This window comes from Solanum lycopersicum, chromosome 11 (assembly GCF_036512215.1).
Source record: "Solanum lycopersicum chromosome 11, SLM_r2.1".
NCBI classification, from domain to species: Eukaryota; Viridiplantae; Streptophyta; class Magnoliopsida; order Solanales; family Solanaceae; genus Solanum; species Solanum lycopersicum.
In genome coordinates this window covers 3558561-3584503 of record NC_090810.1, presented here as the reverse complement: position 1 = coordinate 3584503, position 25943 = coordinate 3558561, and the positions used below count along the sequence as shown (strand labels likewise).

The following is a 25943-nucleotide window of genomic DNA, read 5'->3' as shown; positions in this document are numbered from 1 at the left end:
GAAAGACCTCACTTTCGAGATCTGTTCTGTACCTAGATGTTAGTAGTTGATGAGTGGAGTTTCACCAATGAAACGCAGCACCTTATGATAACGACAAGATAGACAAGGCTTTTTGAAGTATTCATGACTCTAGCATTTCTAAAATGAATCTTGTAACCTGAAAATCAGATTGACACCGAGTTTACTTTTAGTATATTTCTTTCAAACTGAAATGTACAGTTTCGTAAAACTTCAAGAGTTTTTCCTTGAAGAAGAGAACATATAATAAGGGACTGCCAGTGAACTTATAATAAGGCTGATATAACTTTAATATTCCTTCGAAAGAATTACAACAGAGAGCGTTGCCTTACAATGGATATCGACAACTTCTAATGCATATATATGATTTTAATTTATTCTTAAGAAGGATTGATGAAAGAATGAGAGCAAATAGAACAGTTGAGGTAACTATTGCTCATAGCAAGAACCTGGTTCATCTGGGGCAGCTCGACCGCCTCCGCTTAATGGACCAGAAGCCACTCCTCTTTGATTCAATAGGCATCTGAAATACGCCAACCTACGAGCAGCTTGTTCTGGATTCTTGGCAATGTTGTCATAAGCGGTCCATAGCCTCTCTTTTGTGAGTTAACCGGCAATGACAAACAAGAAATGTTATATGTTAGGAGGCTATATATCCTCTTCCGGAATCATATATGGCAGCACGTCATAACTCCAAGTAAACATGAAAGAAACAAGAAGCAACGATAGAGAAAAAAGCTTTAGTTCATCTAATAACCTGGCGTATGTGCCATGTGAACTATATTATGTCAAAGCTAGTAAGTCGGTATATTGTCTCGACCATGCTTGTGCACACCTAGACTACTTCTACGAGGCACCTTGCTACCACCCTCCAGCACAAGTACATGATAATTATGTCCGCCAAAAGCTAGGACAAATGGAAAGAAATTACCTAGTGTTTTTGCATCCGACAGTAAGTTAGGACATCATGAGCCTTCTAAGAAGATCTAAAGGTAGTAACGGACAAAGGTAGATTACATGGGAGATATGATGTCTTCACCACTTCCCGTCCAAGCTATCTTTTCAACCAAACATTTGACGAGTTGTGAATCCTTCACTTGACATGCTAGAAAAAATTGACCACTACTTCCAACAAATCTAGCTTTGCTATGTCATTGTTTCATATGTGGCCATGAATGATGTATTACATTAGGAGGAAAGGACCGAATACACATAAGTGACTCTTCCGAATCTTATGTGGACCATATGGAAAGAAAGAAAAGAAATCCAAGGGTGTTCAAAAGACGAAAAATGCTTCTGGTCAGAACAAAGGAACTTTTTGATGTTATTGTAAATATTTTGGAGCACCGATGAGATTCAAACAAGTATAGAGATGATTGGTCGCTAATTGTAGAGGTTAGTACTTTTAATCTAATTTACATTCTCTACCTTATGTATACACCTTGCATGCGGGATCTTTTCACATCAAAGACAAATACATTCCAGGAAGACAGATTCAATAAGAGAGAAAAAAGACTACCTGCAGCTGCTGCTGCACGAGGCCATATGGTTGTTTCGATGTTTGATCCATCAATATGCTCACCCCACATACAAACTTCACCCCCCATAACCAGCCGTTGTTGTTCAGGCTTTGTAATATTAGTTAGTGGCTCATTTGAATAGAAATTCTGCCATGTGGTATCAATATGGTCCAAATACCACTTGTCCTGGTTGCTAACAATGCACCGCAATCCAGCAGCAGTTACTTGCTGAGCAACACCGCCCCCGAGCCTGCCATATATAATAAGCACAAGGTTAGTCCATCAACTGGTTTTAGGAGAGGTTTTGCAACCGACTGGGTGACACCTTGCTCACTTTTTGTATCCGTGGGATTACATTAGGTATGTTATCATTTATTTCACAAAACTATGACGTACCCAGTGTAGTCACACAAAGTGGGGTTCAGGGAGGGTAGAGCGTACGCTGACCTTACCCCTACCTCAGAGGTAGAGAGGTTGTTTTCCAAAGACCCTCAGCTCAACGACAAATAGTCCAAAGCAGTCCCGATTTCTTTTTTAACAAAAGTATAAGAAATAGCAGATAGAAACAGACTCATAAATACAACAAAATTAATATGATAATCGAAGTATAAGGAACAATAGATAGTAACAGAAAATGAAGGACAAGAAACTACAAGAGCAATACTACAACTACTAGTATGGACGGTTATCATGATGACAAACTGCTACCTGCTAACCTTCTATGCTAATCCTGGGTTAGTCTTCATACTCATCATGGATAAGCATAAAGGAAATGAAAAAAGACAACAGATATATGAACTAGTATGGACCTTCCAGCTTATACCACATGACAAGAGGACGTACCAGTTGTGTACTATTGTTTTTGGGCTCAACTTATTTCCAAAATTATTGAATGTCTCTTCCCTGCAAATTTGAATATGATAAGTTAAAAACCAGTTACTGTTAGAAAATTTCATAATGAAAGTCCTTACCAGTTGATAATTTCGTATCCATGGGATAAAGCTATCTTCTGTGCTCGCAAGACAAAGTACTCATAAGCACCGGTTCCATTGAACCGGTGTTGCTTCAACCTGTCAAATAGAACATGTTTATTACTTTAATGGTCAGAAAAACTTGTCAAAGGGGTATTGAGAGAAGAGAATTCTACATTATCCGAATGGAATGCAAAGTTCATTAGCAAAAGCATTGAAGAAATTTAAATCATAGAGAAGGCAAATTTTTTACCACTTGCTTATTCGAGGAGTTAACGTCCAGCAACCTGCAGGAAACAAACAATTGCAGGTTTCATAAACATTACCTTCAAGTTGCTGAAAGTTAAAGTCAGAAACAGTACAAGCAGATAATATCGGTACCTGAGTAAGATAGATAGAAACTAAAGTGAATGCCTAATACAAGAATATATGTGTCTAGTATATTGACAAAGGCACATGAAGATGTATTATTACTTTAGTAGATAGGTACCCTTTATAATGATTTCTTATGCGTTTCACATGTCAAATTCATGCAGCTACAAAATTTTGGACTATTAAGATTTGATTTCCTCACTATATCCTTCCGGAATTAAAAGCTCAAGGACTTGGGTGATTTATGCACTAAAGGATTTAAAGTTATGTGGTCGTTGATCAATCATTGCTACATTCTGTCATACTAATACTCTACATTGTAGAAGACCACCTTCAATTAGCTCACACATATAAGCAACGCGATGAATAAAGAAGCTGAATTCGGAGTGCTGTGCAGAGAAATGCTTTGGAGCCTGGTAGAGTATATTAGTCAACAAAATACTCGGGAGAAAGATCATTACATCCAGTGCATTTTGCATTTTGCATCTTGCATGGCCCGTATAAATATTTTTCTTATGCTCCAAAATTCACAAACAAAGATAATTTGTGTTCTAAAAGAATCAACTGAGCTCCTAAATAGATCAATATCCTTCGCACTTTCACTATCAAATGCAACAGCATGCTTTTATGTTCACACTAAATGAACTTATACATCAGAGGATAATATTTCTTCAAACAAAAATGATAGTCAGTACTTACTTGTATCCACTTCATCACCTCCTAGATGAACAAATTTGTACTTAAATATCTTGCTAAAATCTGAAACACAGAAAAGTTAAACCATGAATGGATTATAGTTTTGACACACAAGCAGTGGCGGAGCTAGAATTTGGTCTAAGGGGTGTCAAAATTTAAAGAAATAAAATCGTGAAGAAGCCAAGGAGTGTCAATGTGTAATATAAATATACATAAAAAGTATTTTAATTCTAGCTACACAACGTAATTTTCCGACGAAGGTGTGTCGGTCGACACCCCTTCACTGCATGTGGCTCCGCCACTGCTCACAAGGGTCGTAAAGTGACATACAACTGAGCTTTACCTGAGAGAATCCCGTCTATTAATTTGAAAGTGAAATCACTGCTCACGTCAAGTGGTTCTTGACAGTTTTTGGACGGCCATAAAGAAGGATAACCAATACCCCTGAAATCGAACAATTGTTAGATTGGTTAAATGGGAAGTGGTGTGTACTAAGCTCCCGCTATGCATGGAGTTCCGGGGAAGGGATGGCCCACAAGGGTCTATTGGTTAAATAGGAATGGAAAAAAAAATCTTTTTGACATTTCATTCAACGAACTAATATCCAAATAGAATGTCACTCCATACCAAGATTTAGCATGTCCTGGAACGTCTAATTCAGCTAATACATTGATTCCACGCCTTCCTGCATATCTGCAACTTTTAAATGTTTACATGGATCAGCAAAACATCATTTGCACATCAAAAGCCAAGGAAAGAATAATGAAAAGCGTGAAAGAAATAACTTGCCTCACAATCTCTGAAGCATCAGCTACAGTATACCTCTCTGAACTTGAGTAAGCACCATTCCACAGTTTCGGAAAGGATGGTATCTCAAGTGGGAATGATTGTGTATCTACAATGTGCCAGTGAAGCACATTCTGAATAAAGAATATTGTGAGGATCAGAGTCTTGACAATCAATAAGAAGTAAGACGTAGGCATTTAATTCAATAAGAACTTGAATAAATAGTTGAGTCCTGTTGCACTTTATGTGCGAGAGGAAGGGTGATATTTAGTAGGTGTAAGGTCTGCTACATCCTATCCTCCAGTCCCTCCCCAAAAGTTACTAAAATGTGGGCTCTATTAATATTGCACAGCACTTGCAAGTTTCCAAGGTGAGGATGCAAAGAACTCCACATAAAAACATAGAAGTTTTGTAGAAGAAGATTTAGGTAGACTGTAGACATGAAGTAAAACATTATTAAGAGGTCTAGAAAGCGGTAGCCAGAGAGTTACATACCAGTTTTGCATAAGCCATCGAATCAATGACCTTCAATATCACAGGCAACGGCAGATAGTGACGGGAAGTGTCTGTAAGAGAATTAGGGATATTAGCATTTTAAGTTAGCAAGAGATCTTGACAGAATATGACATGGTAAAGACACGAGATAAGGTCATTCACACTGAACTCTCTTAATAGATATAATCTGGAACTAATACCAGGGCAAGAGTAACGTAACTGATAATGCTACAAGCTCATTTCAAGGAACAATTTTGGTTTCCAACTTTTTGGCTAGTCTTATAATGCTTCACTTTCTTGAATACTTAAAGTCCAATGTACCAATTCAGATATCAATAAACTAGCAGTACAAATAGCCAGTGTTAAGCAGACCTTACCACCAAAATGCAGTTGCGCACTGAATTCAAATGAGAATTTTTCATATGTAGGAGAGTTTCCAAGTGAAAACAAACACACCTTGCTGACATGGTTTCTTATTTTCATAATATTTCTTGTTTGGATAGTATTCGTTGTGTTAAACTAGAAAAGCAAGATTAAATAAGTAAATGCAACCCTCCTATAATTATTAGAAAAGCTCCTCACCAATCAAAAGCCCTCGATAAGAAAATCTTGGCCGATCAACAATGGTCCATGGAACTTGATGAACTTCAATTGCTCTGGTTGTAAGGTTAAAATGGCATGCTTGACTAAATGTCTGTCTTGATGCCAAAAACACAACATTAAAGCATCTAACTAAAGCAAAAAGATACTTGACTAAGTACTAACAGGTTTTTAGCTCGAGCAGAAGCATCAAACCTGAAAACCATGCAAAGCCCCATAAACTGTTTTAGCCTGCATCAAATCGTGACTATCGGATAAGGTCATACGGTGAGAACAAGTGTAAAACAATCTCTCATTATCCAACCATGGTACATTCTACATATCTTTAGTTTAAGATCACAAGATTCAAAGTTTCTTTACTAAATTTGTGCCAAGTCAAAACTAGACAAACAAAAACGGGGGGAGCATTATTCGCCAAATACCAAACAAGTTATGGAGTTTCTAAATCAATGAGTAACCACAAAAGCATAGAAGACCGGGATGCATGACATTATCATGCACTGTAGTACTAGATAACAAAGCTAACAAACTCTACCTTTAAAAATGTTTCAGCTATGACAAAAGAATTATTAACCGTGACTTAGCCTACTGATTTTGGCGAAAATCACTTCAAGATGTATCATAGAGTATATGATACTGCCGAAAAGCTACAGGGAAATGCATTTGATTGGACAAATATATCCTTTAAAGATATGTGCCATATTATCAACACAGAAAAAACTGATAACACCTACCGTCAAATATGCAAAGGCTGGGCTTCCTTTTTCTGGTATGGTTAAGTTGTAGGATTCATCAACACCGTACTGCAGCTGCATTGCTCAAGGTTTTATTCAGTTGGTTTAGAAAACACAATTCAAGGAGAAAAAATCTACCAGCAAAGAATTGAACAGAATAAAAGCACCCGAAATATTTAAACATAATTTGACTGATAATTGGTTAGAATTCAAATTCCTAACGTGTGAGCTGCCAAACACTTCGGCGGTTCACTCCAGTGAATAAAGGAGATACATGTGACCCACAACTTTCAAGAGTTCGGGTTGAATTCAAACCATTTGAATGCAAAATATTATGTGGTGTAGATTTTATTTTTTTTGCGTATCAACACATAAACTGTGACAAAGGGAGAATCTTGCACTGAGGATCTCTAATGAAATGAACAAAACATGATTAGAAGCTTGTCTATCATGGACAGAGTGAAAAAGCTCTTCCAAATACTACTTTTTTTCTTCAGACAAAGCTATAGTTCATTCAGATGCAGTACCATTTACCAGCTAAACAATCAAACAACGACAAATTAAATGACCAAGCTCAAAGCAAAGAACGAATAGCTACGAGATCAATACCTCATCGCTTGGAGAAAGGACGACCACTTGGATTCCCTTTAGCACCGGAGAAGAACCGTCATATGAGAAGTTGGCGTCAACGACATGAGCTACCTTTATGACATCAAGTAACCTTGAAAAACCTTCCTTAAGAATTCCAGAGGCATCAGGGTACTTGCTGCCTTCAGTCTTGAGCACAAACTCATTACTAAGTTGAAGATTCCTATGTCCATAGCTAACCGATAATGGCATTGGCCATATCTTCAAATTCTTAATGTCAGCAGCAGCTGATAGTACTACAATGTGAAGCACAACAGCAAATAATACGCTTCGCAATCCTAACATCCCCATCACTATAATCTAGCAACAATACAAGTCGAACAAACACAATCAGAAATTCAACTATACAACAAACATAAGAAAATGGTGACATTAGCTATAAGAAAGGGAAGCCATTTGAAGATTAAAAAATATATAGGTGGGGAATAGAACCATCATTAACAAAGTAAAAGTTCAGCTAGCAAACCAACTAAGCTACTAAAATTCCACGGCCATTCAAAACTTAGGCCAATTAGCTTACAAGAAAAACCAAAATTCTACTACTTTTAGTAAAGCAGTGGAATAATAAACTGATAAAATGCAAGAAGAAGAAGAGGAAAAAATCAATACACTAAAACACCCCAAACACCATTCTTACCACACATATGAAAAAAGAAATAAACATCTATCAGGCAAATGCAATTATCAGCTTCTGTCCCACCCCAAATGGGCAAAAAGTACCAATCTTGATAAACACAATCATAAAAATAAAAAAATGCAGCATTTATTACTAATTGAAGCAAAAAAGAAGAACCCCATTCTTTCAAATCAAAGAAAAGAACAATCTTTACACTTTCTTCATACATACAACTAACAATCAAAGTGAACTTCAGAACCCATTCTTTCAAATCAAAGAAAAGAACAATCTTTAACACTTTTTGCCTTAAAAAAAACAATCTTTATACTTATTTAACATACTTACAGATACTAAAACCAAACTTTTTAGTCAACAAAGTTGAAAATGTGATTCTTCAGAGAGCTTCAAAATCAAAAATCTTGAAACCCCAAGTCTAAAAATGTTAAATAATCAAAAGGGGATCAGGCAAATAAGAGACATTTATTAGTTGAACAACTAAATAAAGCAAGTGGGAAACAGATAGAATGCAATTATTAGTTATATTCATATTCATGGGGTAATGTTGAATATATTTCAAAAAAAGTTAGTACTTATTTATTATTATTATTATTATTAAACATGAACTTGTAACCATTGTCTTGTTGTCTTGTAAGAAAAAGACATTGGTCCCTTATGATTCTCTCTTCTGCACAAGCCTTTTCCTCTGTCTATTTCTTAGCTAGCTCGGTACACTAAAGCTTTCGTTGTGAATCCAAAAAAAAGTATAAAAGTATTAAATTTTTTGAATTAAGTGTAAATTATTCATTTTTTTTAATTAATACTAATTAAATGTAGATGCACTCTTGATTTATTACCTGATATAGTAAGCGATTATTTTGTTTGGACTCTTCAAAAGTATCAACGGATGTGTGTCAGATTCGCCAAAAGTAATGTATTTTTAAAAAATTCGAGACGATTGTGGCATCAAAAGTGAAGAGTCCACTAAACTAAGGTAATCGGTATTAAACTCTTATAGAAGCATGACTCTTAAAAGAAATCTAAAGAAGTGTTAAATGTAAGAGTTAGTATTTAAATTAATTTTGAAACAGAATTCATCCGTTAAAAGTTTTGGAATAACAAAATAATGAATGTGAGTTGTAACATTCTTTTTTTTTTGTTTTAAATATACGTTATAGAATTTTGAGAGAGGCTCTACGTTATGAACTTTTTAAAGATAACTTTTATTTTCAATTCATGAACCTATAATAAATTATATTGATTGAAGATTTGTTTAAATTTAGTTAATCAAGTACATATGTCTTTTTGAAATCGTCACTAATTTAAAAAATGAAACCAATAATTCACAGAGGATATTTTCAATACTTGTCTCTAAATTTTATTATATGCGATCTTATTTAATATATTTGTAATAGGACTTAATATTTTAAAATTAGAATAATTGTACTTTTAGTTTCTTAATTTTTAATAAATTATGTGTTTTGAACCCATTGTATAGATAAGAAATATATTATATTTCAATTATGTTATAGAGTTATACTTAACACTAATTATGAAGTAACACTCCAATTTAATATAACATATAAATAATTAAAAAGCTAAACAAATTAATAACATCATACTCTTAGTATGATCTTATTAAAAATATATATAAAAAAATATATTTATACTTTATTTCAAGTTCTATTGAATGAAAATATTATTTATGATAGACGTTGAATAATCATAATAAATTTATATTATATGTCAAGGAGTCAAAAGTGTATGTTTCAATTAATTAAAATTATATATGTTTGACCAAATATTACAAAAACTCCTAATTGAATTTGTCAAAAACCAAAAATAGAATTATTCCATTTAAAGTTGGATAACGTATATATTGTCATAAAAGATAAAATAGAAAGGAAATAAAGTTCATGTGCTGTTTATATTTTTAATACAACAGTATCACTACTTTATTTGGAGGAATTAAAAAAAAAGGGAAAAATAGTTATTATAAACAAAAAAAAAAATTATTCTTTAATGTTATAAAAAATAGAGAAAATTTACTAAATGTTACTTTGTATTTAGAAATTTAAAAGTCAAATATTAAGATTAATCACACTTTATATAAAAAAGATTTTTTTTCAATCATGAATAATATATTTTGACTTGTTATTTGTAATTTTAGAAATTCTATTTCGATATAGATTATTAAAAAAAAATAAAATATATATATATATATATATATATATATAAAGAATATGTTGTTATAAAGGTGAGGTTGTTATAATAAGTTTTTTAAAAAAAGATTGCTATGAAAGTAATATATACTTCAAAAATTAAATTATACTATTTGTCTTTATAATATATTTTTTTTCAATGGTAAAAAGAAATTATTTTAAGATTAGAATATAACTATGACTCATTGTAGTCAATTTATATTTGACCAAAGTAATATGACGCTATTTTTATATTTTAATATGATAAGATTTCAACGATGTTTATGACTTTTTTATTAATATTTAAGTGAATTTAAAAAAAATTATTTAAATACAAAATCAATAAGTGCAATGTATGATGTGAGTCGTGTAAATAAAATATGATATTGATAATTTACGTATTTTTTCTGAAATTGCATATTACTTACTCGTGAGTTATTCTTATAATTATATTAATTCATATTAACTCGTGAATCCTGATTACGTTAACTCATTCCCGTTTAATATTTATATCAATTTAATAAATAAATTATTTATTTTTATGTAATTAACTTGATATTAACAATCACAATTATTTGGCACACAATCTCACCTCACTTTTATCATCAATCGTAACATAGTATATTGATAAAATAATTAAATGTAAAAATGTTTTTTCTTTCTCTCTTTTTTTTTTGTTAAGATGTTTTGTTTCTTTTTTACGCTTGTTATTTTATGTAAATTATTAGTTTATAGTCCACATAAGATTCACCGTCTCACGATGGATGAGCTTTTTTATTTATTATTTTTTTCTTTTCTCAGTCCACTTAATTTTAATTATTTATAATTGATCGGGTATGATATAATACAATATGATATTATAAATGAAATTGATTTTTTAATAATTAAATATTCAAAACAAATATCAAACATCTATAAGAAATCAAAATAATTTTTTTTAAAAAAAATCATAATTTATATATACAAACCATGACCATGTGCCAATGAAAATGCTAAGTTCATAGCGTACTATATAAAATATTTATAATGATTAAATTGTAAAAAAATATTAGACTGCTTCAAAAATTTGCTTTAGTTGTGCTGAGCATGTGTTAAAAAAAAAAGTTACACATTTCTATTTTCAAAAACATAATTTTAAAATTTTTATTATGTCATGAAATAATTCATATAACCAACATAAAATCTGAGATTCATTTTAAATTATATTTTTCTAAAAAAAAAATCTTCAGATTATATGTCCAATCATATGATATGTCACGTAAATTAAAATGGAGGAGAAAGTGTAAAATTGAAATTTACAATTTACATTTAAAATTGTAAAGTAATAAAATAAAATACCAAAGATGCAATAAATTCAAATTCTTCATTTGTATTAATAAAAAAAATATAACTCAATTACGTCTTTGAAATAGTAATTCTAACAATCATATTGTTAAATAACAATTAAAAAATGTTTGAAATAACAAATAATTAGGATAACGATAATAATAAGATGAGAAGCTTAAGACTCTAAAATGAAGATAAGAGGAATAAGATTCTTTACCTAATAATTAACATAACCTTTGAAAAAAGGGTAAGTAATAATTTGTTTAATCACTTTGCGACTCATTTTCTTAACTTGAATTTCAAGCAAATTCCTATGTTAAAGAGAAAATTACGTGGTTAAGCAATCTTATACTACTTAATTAGTCATCATAGTTATAGTTTATTATAATTATCACTCGCAACTAACATTAACAGTTAATTACGTGAATTTGGTTCGAATTTGTATAATTAGCCTCATTTATATATTTCGTCACATTTATAAAATTTAGAACTAACAATTCTTCCTTTGAATTGTATTTGTAGACGATGGTTTGCATTTGTGTTTGACGATGATTTCCTTTGGCTTTTCAGTTTTATCAACGTATACATTCAATCTTCTTTTTTATATATCTTTTAAGTTTGTATGAACGTGTAATTTTTGAATATTATATAATATAATTTATATAATATAATATGTATAACTTTTTATAAGTTCATATGTTTATTTTGTATCAATTCGTTATTTCTAGTTTTATCACATTTGTATAATTCTAGAATTTGTATTACTCAATTATACAAATAGATGTGAATTATACAAATCATTGCACCTCTCGCTCTCTTATCTCCTCCCTCTCTCAATCTCGCTCTCCTCTCTCCCCCTCTCCTATTCTTGCTCTCCTCTCTCCTCCCCAACATGTCGTTATGAATCGTAATCATCAAACTATAACTGTAGAACCTAGTTAAGTTATTTTGAGTGCCTATATGTGTAAGTTCCCATTTATTATTGAGTTCATCAAAATATGAAAATACCGAACATTGAAATTAGGACAAATTACAGAAATACACACCTTTTTTTGTTTCACTTGTTTCCGTTATCACTTATTACTTTTAAAAATCTCCAAAATACCTCATTTTAATATAATGTATCCAAGCTGCATACTAATGTATCTGAGCTACATATTATGTATCTGAGACAGTAGTTAATGTATCTGAGCTACATATTATGTATCCAAGCTAGATTTTAATGTACCGGGATAGTATTTAATATATCCAAACTACATATTAATGTATTTGAGCTTCAATAATTGTATCCGTGTTTTTAATTTTTAAGGGATTAATGTAATTATAAACTTATTAGAAATATATTATAATTTTATATTAAAACTATGAGATTTATGTAATTAACCGTTGAAATTATATGCTTCCATGTAGATCCTTTTCCCAAAATATATTATCTTTTTCCTCAAAGTTACATGAGGATATATATAGAGTGAAGTACAAGTAAAGTTCTTCTACTTTTTGAATGGGCCAACATTGAATACTTTAAAGCCCAAAACTATAATGATCTTGATCAAATTTAGGCCCACTTTAGCAAATGTCTATTAATTTATGTGGTCACTTTTACATTTTAGTGGATATTAGCTTATTCTTGTATTTATTTTCTCTAATTAAATTCATCTAGAAAAAATAAAAATTAATTATTTTTTTGGAGTGAGATATAGTAATTATTGTTTTCGTTATATATGGATGATTCTATACATTGAGAAATTACGCAAAGTGTAAACTTTCAATATATTTTTGTAATTTATTCCCTAATAAAAGAGTTAAAGAATAATAATTTTTTTTTTAAATCATAGTTTACTTTTAATATTTCCTTTAATATGTATACCTAAGCAAATATTGACGGACTTTATAAAAATTACATTTATCGAATTATTAAAATAATTTAATAGATAATAGAATAAATATAAATCTTAAATAAACCAAAAAATGAACTCAATTTAATTATTGTTCTATATATTATGATAAGACACTTTCACCCAATAATACCTTTTCTTTTTTTAGAAGCTTTTATATACGGCAAACATAAAAAATATATTTGTATGTTATAACAATATTTTGTATAATTGCATTCCATAATAAACAAAAATATATATATTTCACTATACATATACAAATAAAAGCTATGATTGTTTCGTTATACATATATACAAAAGAAACAATTGTATAATCTGTTTTGACATACATATGTAAAAGAATCAATTGTATAATTTATTTTGTGTAAAGCGAGAAAGAGAGAAAGATAAAAGAAAACTAGGCAGGGGAATATCGTATTTGTATAATCATAAGTGTATAGGACGAAAACTTATTCATTTATATTTGTATATACAATTTTCTCTCGTTTTATACAAAGACAAACACAATTTATACATTATTTTTTGTATGAAATTAGCGTGGCGAGCGAAATCTGGAAGAGGGGAAACAAGAGAATGAAAATATATGTACGTATATATATATATATACATATATATATATATATATAATTTTCTCTCATTTTATACAAATACAAATATATTTTATACATTTGTGTTTGTATAAAGGCGAGAGAGACGAGCAAGACCGCTAAAGTAGCGAGCGAGATTCCATCAGAAAAAAAGGCAAAAATAACATAATTTGCCATGAGATACAATTAAATTGAATTATATTTATAATATTTAATTAAACTAATAATTTGCTATTATATACAAATTTTCATTTTAACGTGATTGATGAAGACTAAAATGTGCAAAGAGGGATGAATTAAATTTTTATTGACAAAGTATATAATAAAACGTCATCATAATAATTGTGTTAATTAATTTATTTCTTTATATAGATCATGTTGAAAAAATGAATCACAAAGAATCTGAATATACACGTTCCACGTAGCAATGTAACAAGCAAATCCTCCTTCATATAATATATATAATATTTTTATATTTTTTTTCCGACTTTTAATTCATATTTGAAAATTAAAAATAAAGTTGAAGATTTTTTTTTCGAAATACACAAAAGAATGGGATAAGAGATTACGAGGTACGAAATTCAATTCTTGGAAAATTGAAAAATTCAAATAGTTAATCAATATGTTAACGAATGATTGATATTCTAAATTTATGACGTATTATTCTTTTTATTTGCTTTTAACGTATTTATTTACTATATGAAAAATAAATATTGATTTTTATTTGTTTAATTTAAAAAAATCAAAAATTACGTTAATGTTAATGACTTATAAAAAATAAAATAATTATTTTATTTAATATTTCTTAAAGAATATGTCAAATCGAATACGAAGAAATAAATATGAATAAAGAGGGGATAAATTATAATATCTTCCAAATTTCATTTTTTAATACTGACATTAAAATTCGTTTATATTTGATTTGATGTTAAAAAAATAGTGTTAAATGATAAAATTTCTAACAAAAACGACTCCATATTTTCGAGAATTCCCACCCAACATCGTGTCACCATAATAATTGTTAAACTACTATTATGGTCACCAAGATATTCAAATTCTATTACGTACCAATAATTTACAACATGTATTTTAAATTGAAAATATTTTATTTTATATATAGTTGAGCAATTTATGATATTTTATTATTTATAGGTGAACAAAGATGTTTTAATATTGAAAATCATCCCATTTTTACATTATTATACTAGAAAGTGAAAAAAATAATAATCAAAGTCAAACAATATTTTTCTTATGTTATAATATTCTTATATTTGAAATAAACATAAATAAACTTAGATTTTTGATTTAATAAAAGAAAGAAAAAGTAACATTAATATTATTTTTTCAAAAAAAGAAAAAAGAATTATGAACAAGAAAAAACATAAATGCATGGTCTTGATATATATCAATTGTTATCCACAATTATCTCTAAAAAATTTCAATAATAAAGTTTTTAATTTAACAAATAATGCTCTATTTCTTTCAAATATTATTCAATTTAGAATCAAAATATCAAATAAATTTCCAAGAAAATAAAAGATAAGATAATGTTTTTCCTATAAGAGAATTACAATGAAAATGACAATTTCTTAATAAATTCATTTGAATTTTTCATTTTGAAGAGACATGTGTCCTTTGATAATGACTTCTTGTTAGTCAATTATTAGCTGACAAATGTCTTATAGAAAACAACTTATCAATAACAAACCGGTGCCCCGCAAAATGTCCGAGTTGATCAAGCAGGTGATTTTCCAAACGAACAGGAGGGACAGAAGTTTTCAACCTCAAAGTCTCCTCATACACGTTTTCTCGATCAAGCTTGCCTAATATGTTATGCCCCTCATATGTAGTTTGATGATCAAGTTGTTGCACGAACTTGTCTAATACGATTTATTTTTCTGTCTGGAGACCTACTTTCGTATTGGATAGTGATATACGTATTTATGGATTTACTTGTCAACAAAAGAAATGCTGAAATGATGATTTTTAGTACGAAAATATGAAGCACGAATGATATGTAAAACTAAATAACCTATTAGCTACTCAACATTATGTAACTTAAAATAGACGTTTGACTATAGATTTCAAATGTATTTCACTTTAAATTAAACTTTATCGAATTAAAATTTAAGATGAGCTGTACTTGATTATACTTCTCGCAAAAAAATAAATTTTGAGTAAAATATTACTATATGAGTTTATAATTCCGCGTAAAATAATAAATAAATTATAAACATTAAAGAAATCATAAAAAGAACAAAAAGAATAATAGTGAAAATAAAAAGAATAATAACATAAATTCAACTTTTTTTTTTCTTTCTAATAAAGCCCTTTATCTTCGTTGTTATGTCCAAAATTCCCCAAAACAATTCTCTAGATTTTCGCGATTATCTTCAACCGAAATGGATACTCGAATCGACGACGACGACGGCGATTTTCTAGCTTCTAGTTCAAATACCACCGGTCGCCGGAATTACCACTGCTACAGTGAAAAATTCGTTTTCAACTCCGACTCCGATTCCGACGACGTCGCCGGCGCCGGAGATGTCAATAGAGTCGGAAGTTCCGGTAGGAAATTTAGCTTCGATGAGACGGAGCGAACTCCGAAATTGTTTGACCGGTTCTACGGCTCTTCATCTTCTGATGATGAGGAGTTCAGTTCTGGTTCAGGTCAAAATGGGGTTGTACGGAAACGGCTTGATAATATGATTCAATTCCTTGACCGTAAGATTTGTTCGGAAACAGCTGGTTCTAATAGTAATAATAATGTTAAGAGTCAGTCTCAAGGTCTTCCGGAGTTTTCAGGTAAAGGTGGTGGTGCTGGGATTTTTAAGTTGCCGGTACGTGCCGCTGTGCATCCTGATCGTCCGCCGTCGTTGGAATTACGGCCACACCCGTTGAGAGAAAGACAAATTGGGAGATTTTTGAGGACTATATTGTGTACGGACGATGGATCTCAGCTATGGGCTGGGTCGGAGTGTGGAGTTAGGCTGTGGAATTTACCGGATATGTATGAGGCTGCTCAAGAAGAAGAAGAGAATGAGGACTTTGAGGATGCCGCACCTTTTCTGGAGTCTGGTAGGACTTCACCAACTTTGTGCCTTGTTGAAGATGCTGGGAATAGGTTGCTATGGAGTGGACACAAAGATGGTAGAATCATGTGTTGGAAGATGGACAGTGAAACTAGCAGTAGAGAGAAAGGTGTTTGTGGAAAAGCTGCTTTGAAAGAAGTGCTATCGTGGCAGGCTCATCGCAGTCCAGTTCTTTCCATGATCATGACTTCCTATGGTAAAGTTTGAGTTTTTTTTCAAATACCTGTCTGTGCAATTGCATCAACTATGCAATATCTGTGTTGTGTAAATTGCAAGTAGTTTCTATATTGCATTTTTGGCACTTTAGATTCTAAACTTTGGTAATGTTAGCCCTTGAATGTGCTTGATCATCTTATACGAGCTGTTAAGAAAGTTTATGCTTTTATTGTTCTGCGATTACAGTAGTAAATAGGCAGTCAGATAGGCAAAGCCTAGGATTAAAGACCACTTGTATACTATTTTTTTTACCTTGGTGCTGAAGGAACAAAAATGTAGTTGCAGTATTTTTCATCTTTTTTGACAAGTTTTAGGATCATTTCATGTGTTCAGGGAAAATTAGGAGATTATAAGATAATGTTGATTTTCCCAGAACACTTATTACTTATAAAAGCTCAAATAGTGTAGGCTTTAAGATGCTATTGTATTTATGATGAGATAGGATTAGGAAGGTTGTTAATCATGTTGTAGTGCAATGGTGTTGGAGAATTTATATCCCTTACTAGAGAAAGAGAGAAACTTTATATATACTGTGTTATCCACTTCAATGGCCGTGGTCCTTCCCCACAAGTAAGCAGTTCAATGTAGCCAAGAAAACAACTTGCTGTCATGATTGCTGCTACTGAAAGAAGAAGAGGCTCTGAGCTTGCATCCTCTCTTCTGCTACCAGAAATAGTTTAGATGGATCTCTTTTTCACTTTTGACTTGCAGTGTGATGCACCGATATCCAAAGTGGCCTTCTTGGTGTCTTTTTTCTTATTGATGAGTAAAAGGAGTTCCATTTAAAAGAGGATTGGCAAAAAGCCGGTTTTAGGATCAACAAAAAGTAAATGTTAGTGGTAGTAGTAACTCAAGAGGATGTGCTTTCTTTTACTAATCTTTATAAATAAAAAAGGATGTGCTTGATTCTGTTCTGATGTGCACTTTTGTTTAGGCGATCTGTGGTCTGGATCTGAGGGTGGTTCCATCAAGATCTGGCCTTGGGAAGGAATGGAGAAAGCGATTGCTCTGATATATGAGGAAAGGCACATGGCTGCTTTGTCGATAGAGAGGTCATATGTGGATCTAAGGAGCCAAGTTATGCATAATGGAACAGGCAATAGCATATTTTCTGTTGATGTCAAATATATGCTGTCTGATCGCTCTGGAGCAAAAGTTTGGACGGCTGGTTATGTGTCATTTGCACTTTGGTAAGTACCTTCTGAATCATTTTAGAGACAAAGTTCCCCATTTATGTTGTTTTGGTAGTTTTTGCATTGTTAGCACCATTTACTTTATAATCGCTTAATGTTACAATGAACAAACGTAAGAATGTTATACTTGCCACTTTTGAATTCGATTGATCCTCAGCCTTTCATCAATAAACTCACAGAGGCATGTCTTTAGTTTAAGATGGATGTGCTAGTCTTGAATTTCTGTCATATTGTTTGGGGCATGTGAAGAGGAGGTGTGTGGATGCATCAGTAAGGAGTTGTTAGAGGTTGACTATAGCAAGAGTTAGGAGAGGTAGAAGTTGGTCAAAGAAACATTTGCGGAGGTGATTAGATAGGATATGGCAACTTCAGATCACTGAGGACACGACCCTTGGTAGGAAGGTGTGGAGGTTGAGGATCAGGTTAGGAGTTCGTAGATATCCGAGTGTTGTCACCCTTTAGATGGGAGAGACGGGGCGCTTGCCCGTCTCCTCACAACCTTATTAGTAGTACTGACTCCGTCAATTTTTACTTGTTTGGTATTGACTTCGTACACCCCTTAAGAAACAATAAATAGATTGACAATTTTACTATATCATCCTTTGAATATAATAAATTCAATGCTTTGTGTGAAATGATTATTTAATAATAAGGATAAATTTGGAACTAAATGATAAATTATCTCTTGATTTTTTAAACTAGACAATTATAAATGGATATCTATTTTTAGTATAGTGGATAAGTAAAAGTAGACGGATGGAGTAGTATTTTGTAATCACGTAGTTTCTTATTATGGGAGTTATCGGAAACAATCTCTATCTCACCTCTGCGGTCTGTGTACACTCTACCCTCCCTAGTCTCCACTGTTTGGGATTACATTGGGTATGTTGTAGTTTCTTATTCTTCAAGGTGTTTTACAGTATTTTGCTTTATTTGCTTTTTATCTTGATATTTTGCTGACATATTTTTCTTGCAACCCTACTTCTACTATCTTCTCTTTTGAGCCGAGAATCTATCAGAAACAACCTATCTACCCCACAAAGTAGGGGTAACGTTTGAGTACATCTTACCCTCCTGAGATCCCACTTGGGGGACTACACTACACTTGGATATGTTGTTGTAAACCTGTAGTGCATCTGATAGATTATATTTGCATGTCTAAGGTTTTGCTCTGTTAGATTCTGTGTGTGTTCTGAAATGAAATCTAATTTTTAGGTCATCTGGTTCTGATTTGTTGATCGTTTCTTGTCAATTGCTTTTGCATGCAGGGATGCACGGACTAGAGAGTTACTGAAAATCTTTAACACAGATGGTCAGGTTGAAAATATATTAGCAGCAGTAGATCCTGTAATTGAAGATGAAATGAGGATGAAAGTTGTGTCCAATTCAAAAAAGGACAAGTCTCAAAGTTCTATCGGCTTCTTTCAGCGTTCACGCAATGCTATCTTAGGAGCAGCTGATGCTGTCCGTAGGGTTGCGGTAAAAGGAGGATTTGGAGAAGATAACCGGAGGACTGAAGCGTTGATTATTACAGTCGATGGAATGATATGGAGTGGATGTGCAAATGGATTACTTGTCCAATGGGATAGAAATGGCAATCGCTTGCAAGATTTCCAGTATCACACATTCTCCGTTCAATGTTTATGCACATATGGGTCACGGATTTGGGCAGGTTATGCTAGTGGTTATATTCAGGTATTGGATCTTAGTGGTAATCTACTTGGAGGATGGATAGGTCATAGTAGCCCCGTAATAGATTTTTCTGTTGGTGGAGGTTACGCTTTCTCTTTGGCTAATCATGGTGGTATACGGGGTTGGAGTGTGATATCTCCTGCACCACTGGATGGTATTCTGCGTTCGGAGTTAGCTAGCAAGGAATTTTTGTATACTAGGCTAGAGAATTTTAAAATATTGGCTGGTACATGGAATGTTGGACAAGGAAGAGCTTCACCTGATTCACTTATATCATGGTTAGGTTCTGCAGCAGCAGATGTTGGCATTGTTGTTGCTGGCTTGCAGGAGGTGGACATGGGTGCTGGTTTTCTTGCAATGTCTGCTGCTAAAGAATCAGTAAGATTTCTCTTTCCCTCTTTATCCTTATCCTAGCTGTCCTCTTTTTTCTCTTCAAACTGGTGTTACTTTCTTCTCTCAGAAATGTCTAGATAGTTGTTCGACTAAGCTATAAAATGGTAAGAACCCTGTAAATGAGAGGAACAAGTTTTTAATTGGTCAGTGACTATTTGGAGGAGAAGAGTATTTTAGTCACACATGAAAGTGCCTCTAATGCACAAGAACATTTATTTTTGTTATCGCATACAAACACCATATAGTCGCTCATTTTATTAGGACCATCAAACCTCTCTTGCTGGAGGTAACTTTGTATGCTGAATGAAACCATGGGCAAAATACTGATAATTTTGATTGGTAGCTAGACAGTAAAACAAGTTACTACAAAAGGTTCATCTCTTAATAACTAATCTGCTTTTAAATATATGTGTGTGTGTATTCAAGGTAGAATATGAGAACCTTCTACAGAGGCCAGGGTCTAGAGGATGCTAATTCATGCTTGTTTTCTCTCTAGGTTACGTTGATTGTCAATTATTAAAAAAAGTTCCATGAATTTTCTTTCCTAGAATCTGATTGACCCTTAGAATGGTCAACATATCATCTAGTGATAAGCTTATCACTAGAATGATCTCATGATCTACTTGAACATACTGTTTTTCCGTCTGTTCTTTCTCTAAGTGCTTTAGTCCATGAAATATTATTCTCAATATACCAATTACAGAAATGTCATTAATAGAAAGCTGGGGCTTGTACTTATCTGGAAAGAGAAGGCACAAATACAAGGAAATATATCACCCTGCCTGATCAGTAAAGACAAGACATAACTACTGTTTATCATCAAAATGTCTTTTTAATGTTTTAAATTACATGTAATTTTATATTATGGCTCTAGTTAAAGTCAAAGAGCCTTTTCAGGATAAAGATAATATGATCTAGACTTGCATCTTCCTATTTAGCTGTGGGTTACTTTTTTCTATCCATCCTGGTTTCTGTTCCTATGGCAGTTGCATTCTTTGTTATACTAAACCCTTTAGACATATACTAATAGAAGAGATGAAAAATTGTAACATTTTAAAACACATTTCAGATGCAGGTGGGTCTTGAAGGAAGTTCTGCTGGTCAATGGTGGTTGGAAATGATTGGAAAAACCTTGGATGAGGGATCAACTTTCATTCGTGTTGGCTTCAGGCAGTTGGCGGGCCTGGTTATTTCTGTCTGGTAGGGTATTGCTTATGAAACCTGATTCCAGTGCACAAACCTTGGGTAACTTTGGTATTTAGCTTTTAAGCTGACGTTGTCAGTTCACACTGTTGGGTTCTTTGTTTTCTGCTTCAGAGGACCCACATTAGGTTTCACATGACTTGATATGAAATGTGAATTCAATACATGGCTGGTAACGAGAAGTTTACAATCTTTAGATACCCACATCAAGAATTTTTTCGTCAACACCAACCTCAAGATGCAATATGTTTGTACTAGATAACTTCTCTTTGCATCTTCTCTTTCGACTTAAGTCACGAGTTCCAGCTTTTTTTCATATGAAAAAAGTCGCACGATTTAACCCTAACTCTTCCTTTATTCCAAATATGGAACACAATTTGTTGTCAGATGAATGAAGTCAACTTTCCTGATTATTTTGTATGTAAACTAGAATTAGCGCGTTCAATCTGATGCCTATCTAAACAATTTCCTTTTGATGAACAAATGATCTAACAAGCTAGATTTAATGAGCCGGGGCCTCTAACTTCATCAGAAAAAAAAAAGAACTGGCGCCTCTATTTGTATAAATATCTGATATCTGTAAATCAAAACTATTGTTCAGGGTCAGAAGAAATATTAGTCGTTATATCGGGGATGTTGATGTTGCAGCAGTACCTTGTGGTTTCGGCCGTGCAATTGGGAACAAGGTGTGGTTGTGTTCTCCTTTTTACTGTTTCTTGATGGATCTAATTATATTATGCTGAAAGTTGAGAACAAATTAATTATTTGGTGGTGACTAGTTGTATTTAGAAACATAAGAACAGAATTAGGTAAGTTATGATTCAGAACTTTTCCCTTACTTGGAATCACCCTACAACACTTCCTAGGCTTTTGTCATAAAATAGGTTTAAGCATGATTTCTTCCTGGGTTTTTTTGGGTGCGTGTTGTTGAAAAATGGGCAATATAGGGAGTCAGACCTAAGTCATGCTTGTGCCGAAAAAGAAAAAGCCACCAAAAGTATATTTAGAGCTCTTTAATACACCAGAGAAAGGAGCACAATTCTATCAGAATACAATTATTCTAACTGTAAGTTTCTTCATATGAACACTAATAATACTACCATAATCTTGAACTTCCATTGAAACGATTTATTTGCGTGACCCTTATTATGCAACTGAGTTAACCATTCCTTAATTCTTTTGGTCTTTTTGACAAGTATGGAACCATTCTCTTATTTGGTATTAATTTTGGTTGAGGTCCTCCAAACAGGGAGCCGTAGGATTAAGGATGAGAGTATATGATCGTACTGTGTGCTTTGTGAACTGTCACTTTGCTGCACATCTAGAAGCTGTCGGTCGCCGGAATGCTGATTTTGACCATGTTTATCGAAGTATGATCTTTAGTCGACCATCAAACTTTCTCAATGCTGCAGCTGGTATAGTGCCATACCTATTCTCAGCTTGCTTGCTTGCCTGCTCTATGTTTTTAATCTGGGTTGCTTATGGTTCTCGGTTGCCATTGGTAATTCTTGTTGCAGCTGGTGTCTCATCTGCGATTCAAATGCTTCGCAGTGCAAATGTATGTACTTACTTAAATTGTACTCCCTCCGTCCCTTTTTAGTTGTCATGGAATCATGGTTCCCTTTTTTAGAGTCAAACGATAAGAACTTTGACGAACCAAAAAATTGCAATTTATAGTACTTATCGTATAGTTTTTGATTATGTAAATTTTAGTTCAAAATAACAAATTAATGTAAAATCTAATTTAATAGTCAAATTGATTTTCGAAAAGCGCAAGATGACAACTAAAAAAGGATTGAGGGAGTAATAGTCTAGTCTATAATTGTCTTCTTAAAATATTTGCTTCTTTCTTTGGAGCAGTATGTTTCAATTGGTACAGAATAAAAAAAATTAAATTATGCTTGTCAGGGTGCGTTTAACTCTGCAGAAGCAACTCCTGAGCTTTCTGAGGCAGATATGGTTGTGTTTCTTGGTGACTTGAACTATCGGCTTGATGGCATTTCTTATGATGAAGCAAGAGATTTTATTTCCCAAAGGAGCTTTGATTGGCTTAGAGAGAGGGACCAGTTGCACACAGAGATGGAAGTTGGGAATGTCTTCCAAGGAATGCGTGAAGCCGTCATCAGATTTCCTCCAACATACAAATTTGAGAGGCATCAAAATGGCTTAGCAGGTACCTGTAGCTATCAGTTCTGCAGTTGACTTTCATATTTTCTAGACACAATGGAAACGCTTCCCTCTCTCACGTGCTCTCTCTCTCTCTCTCTCGTCCTTTCTATGTTTCTCTCTTCTGAATGTCTGATATGGTTATAACGTCTCATTGTGTCATTTAAAGGGTATGACTCTGGTGAAAAGAAGCGGATTCCTGCCTGGTGTGACAGAATTTTGTATCGTGATAGCCGTTCCAATTCAGGTTCCACTTGCAGCTTAGATTGTCCTGTCGTCTCATCAGTTCTGCAGTAAGTTTTTCATATAATATTTCTGTGGCTTTTATTTTTCTTCTTCCAGTTCATTTTGTTTTCCTTTATACAAGAGTAAGACCAAGAATTGGTGTTTCATCCTTCATTTCTCTATTCGCTTTTCAATAATTGAGCCCCCACCCCATCCCCACCCCCCACACACTCCTTTTATTGTCATATTTATGTGCATCAATCATTGCCCACCTTTTCTATATATATATATATTTTATTTTTTTTCTGTTTCCTCTGTTCCTACTCTTCTAAAAGCCTTCTCCTTGGCAGGTATGAAGCTTGCATGGATGTGACAGATAGTGACCACAAACCTGTAAGGTGCATATTCAATGTGGAGATTGCTCGAGTGGATGAATCAGTGAGAAGGCAAGAATATGGAGAAATCATTAGATCAGACGAGAAAGTTGTGCATATGCTTCGGGAACTTAATAGAATTCCAGAAGCAATAGTCAGCACAAATAATATAATCCTCCTGAACTCTGATGCATCCATCTTGCGCATTACAAATAAGAGTGGGAAAAACAAAGCTATTTTTGAAATAACTTGTGAAGGCGAATCCACAGTTAAAGATGATGGACAAGTGTTTGATTATCGTCCAAGAGGTTCTTTTGGTTTCCCTCGTTGGCTTGAGGTAACTTCCATTTCTTAAAGTAGAGGATTGGATCTTCTCTGTCATTGTAGTGCCTGGGGCTTAATGGCCTGGGTTCTATGTTCTTGTGAGACTTCCCATAGCGATTACTCTTTCCCCCCTTTTTTTTTATGTTTCCTCTTTCTAAATTTTTTTTGTCATTCTGAACATTCTCATGAGCGTCAGAAGTTCTACGCCTCCCTTAGCATCTTATTTGGTTGTGAGCCCTTAAACCTAACTAGACCACAGAGAACTTATGATAGCAGAAGACTGAAGTATGGAAATGAAGAAAATGTCGTAGTGGAACATTTTTTTTAATCAAATTGAGAAGATGAAATTGGTAGTAAATGAGTAAAATGGACTTATTAATAACTGTGTTTAATGATTTGGATATAATTATACCTACACCAAGCTCCATTTTGGAAAGGGTTAGGGTTCCAATGTATCTTCAAATCTGCTATTCTAGCATGTTGTACTTATTTACTGTTTTTCTTAAGCTAAAATTTTCACACTAAATATTGATTTTTAAGAATTTATGCATTTGGGTCAACTTTCAACAGGTTAATCCTGCAGTTGGCGTCATTGCACCGGACCAAATTGTTGAGATTTCAGTTCACCATGAAGACCGGCAGACACTTGAGGAGTTTGTTGATGGAGTTCCTCAAACCTCTTGGTGTGAAGATGCCAAGGATAAGGAAGTCATGTTGGCAATCAAAGTCCGCGGTTGCTTTTCAACAGAAAGAAAATGTCACCGTGTCCGTGTACGCCACTGCTTTTCAGGCAAGCCTTTGCCCACAAAGGTCCGACAAAGCAACTCTGACCATCCCCAGCCAAATGTCCTTCGCCGGTCTGATTTTCAACCCAGTGGCTTTTCACCTGATGTTGTCGACGACCTAATAAATCTGAACAGTCCTTGACGAGCAAGCAAGCATATCTCCAGGTTTTAACCACACCAACACCCAATTTGTGTGTTGAATTCACTACAACGAACATCCAAAGCAATGTGCTTCTGTAAATAGTCATTGAAGGGACTATTCTGCAACTTCTCGATAGGATCGAGAAATTTTTGTTGCGTATGTCAAATTCTTTTGAGTTGGCCAGTTTTCAAATTATTCAGGCAGTCACTTATTGATAAGTGTATAGCATAAATTGCACATATGCAATAACATAGAACTAGTTGTGTATGTAATCATGTAAGGTATTTGGAGTGAGTGGTGAATTGAGTTTTGAACCCTTCTATAAGTTGTTGGGTGTGGGTTTGACCTCTTTTTTTGAGTATTCCTTTTTGATACACTCCTTGTTTCTACATTGCTCTGTTATGGGAGGAGAAATGTGTAACGTTACAAAAAAATTTAACAAGAAGTGGAGACCTGTGATGTATTTAATGTTTTCTCCTTCTCTAGCAATGTGTTTTGTTATTCATTTTTTTAAAAGCAATGCATGTATTTTAGTTACTACTTGGGTTTGATGCACTTGAGTCGAGGTTTTTTTTGAAAACAACCTCTTTTTCTCCTCGAGGTAGTTGTTAGGTCTGTGTAGAATGTTATTGTTGTTGTATTCCAGTTACTATTGTTATATTGAATGTAAAAAGAA

The 25943-nt window shown here is 33.1% G+C and overlaps 2 protein-coding genes across 4 annotated transcripts; one reads left to right on the top strand and one right to left on the bottom strand.

Annotated features, from left to right (window-relative positions):
* Positions 1–279: 279 nt before the first annotated feature.
* On the bottom strand, positions 280–8420 carry LOC101253853 (beta-hexosaminidase 3). Of its 3 annotated transcripts, none has more exons than XM_069291583.1 (15): positions 8311–8420; positions 6802–7140; positions 6193–6267; positions 5654–5689; positions 5441–5552; positions 4859–4929; positions 4367–4497; positions 4205–4276; positions 3921–4021; positions 3581–3640; positions 2763–2796; positions 2510–2608; positions 2382–2441; positions 1538–1788; positions 280–614 (listed from the first exon to the last, which is right to left on the bottom strand). In XM_069291583.1, the coding sequence occupies exons 2-15, from the start codon at positions 7129–7131 to the stop codon at positions 448–450; spliced, it is 1599 nt and encodes a 532-aa protein (XP_069147684.1). In that variant the 5' UTR covers positions 7132–7140; positions 8311–8420; the 3' UTR covers positions 280–447. The 3 variants fall into 3 exon arrangements, with proteins under 3 accessions (XP_069147684.1, XP_025883897.1, XP_069147685.1); XM_026028112.2 differs by lacking the exon at positions 8311–8420 and adding an exon at positions 7802–8009; XM_069291584.1 differs by lacking the exon at positions 8311–8420 and adding an exon at positions 7802–8009 and having other exon boundaries at positions 4205–4270.
* Positions 8421–15730: 7310 nt separating this feature from the next.
* Positions 15731–25735, top strand: LOC101253551 (type II inositol polyphosphate 5-phosphatase 15). The gene is made up of 11 exons (XM_010314322.4): positions 15731–16750; positions 17705–17960; positions 19232–20033; positions 21118–21248; positions 21853–21937; positions 22501–22666; positions 22769–22809; positions 23160–23424; positions 23587–23710; positions 23993–24353; positions 24911–25735. Exons 1-11 carry the CDS (start codon positions 15865–15867, stop codon positions 25265–25267), a joined length of 3474 nt encoding a protein of 1157 aa, XP_010312624.1. The 5' UTR covers positions 15731–15864; the 3' UTR covers positions 25268–25735.
* Positions 25736–25943: the final 208 nt, after the last annotated feature.

Coding starts and splice junctions, on each gene's coding strand:
- LOC101253853 (XM_069291583.1), bottom strand. CDS start 7,131: ATGGGGATGTTAGGATTGCGAAGCGTATTATTTGCTGTTGTGCTTCAC. Junction 6,268..6,801: donor TCCTTTCTCCAAGCGATGAG/GTATTGATCTCG, acceptor TGAGCAATGCAG/CTGCAGTACGGTGTTGATGA. Junction 5,690..6,192: donor CAGCCTTTGCATATTTGACG/GTAGGTGTTATC, acceptor GATTTGATGCAG/GCTAAAACAGTTTATGGGGC.
- LOC101253551 (XM_010314322.4), top strand. CDS start 15,865: ATGGATACTCGAATCGACGACGACGACGGCGATTTTCTAGCTTCTAGT. Junction 20,034..21,117: donor TGTCTGCTGCTAAAGAATCA/GTAAGATTTCTC, acceptor AACACATTTCAG/ATGCAGGTGGGTCTTGAAGG. Junction 22,667..22,768: donor CTTTCTCAATGCTGCAGCTG/GTATAGTGCCAT, acceptor TTCTTGTTGCAG/CTGGTGTCTCATCTGCGATT.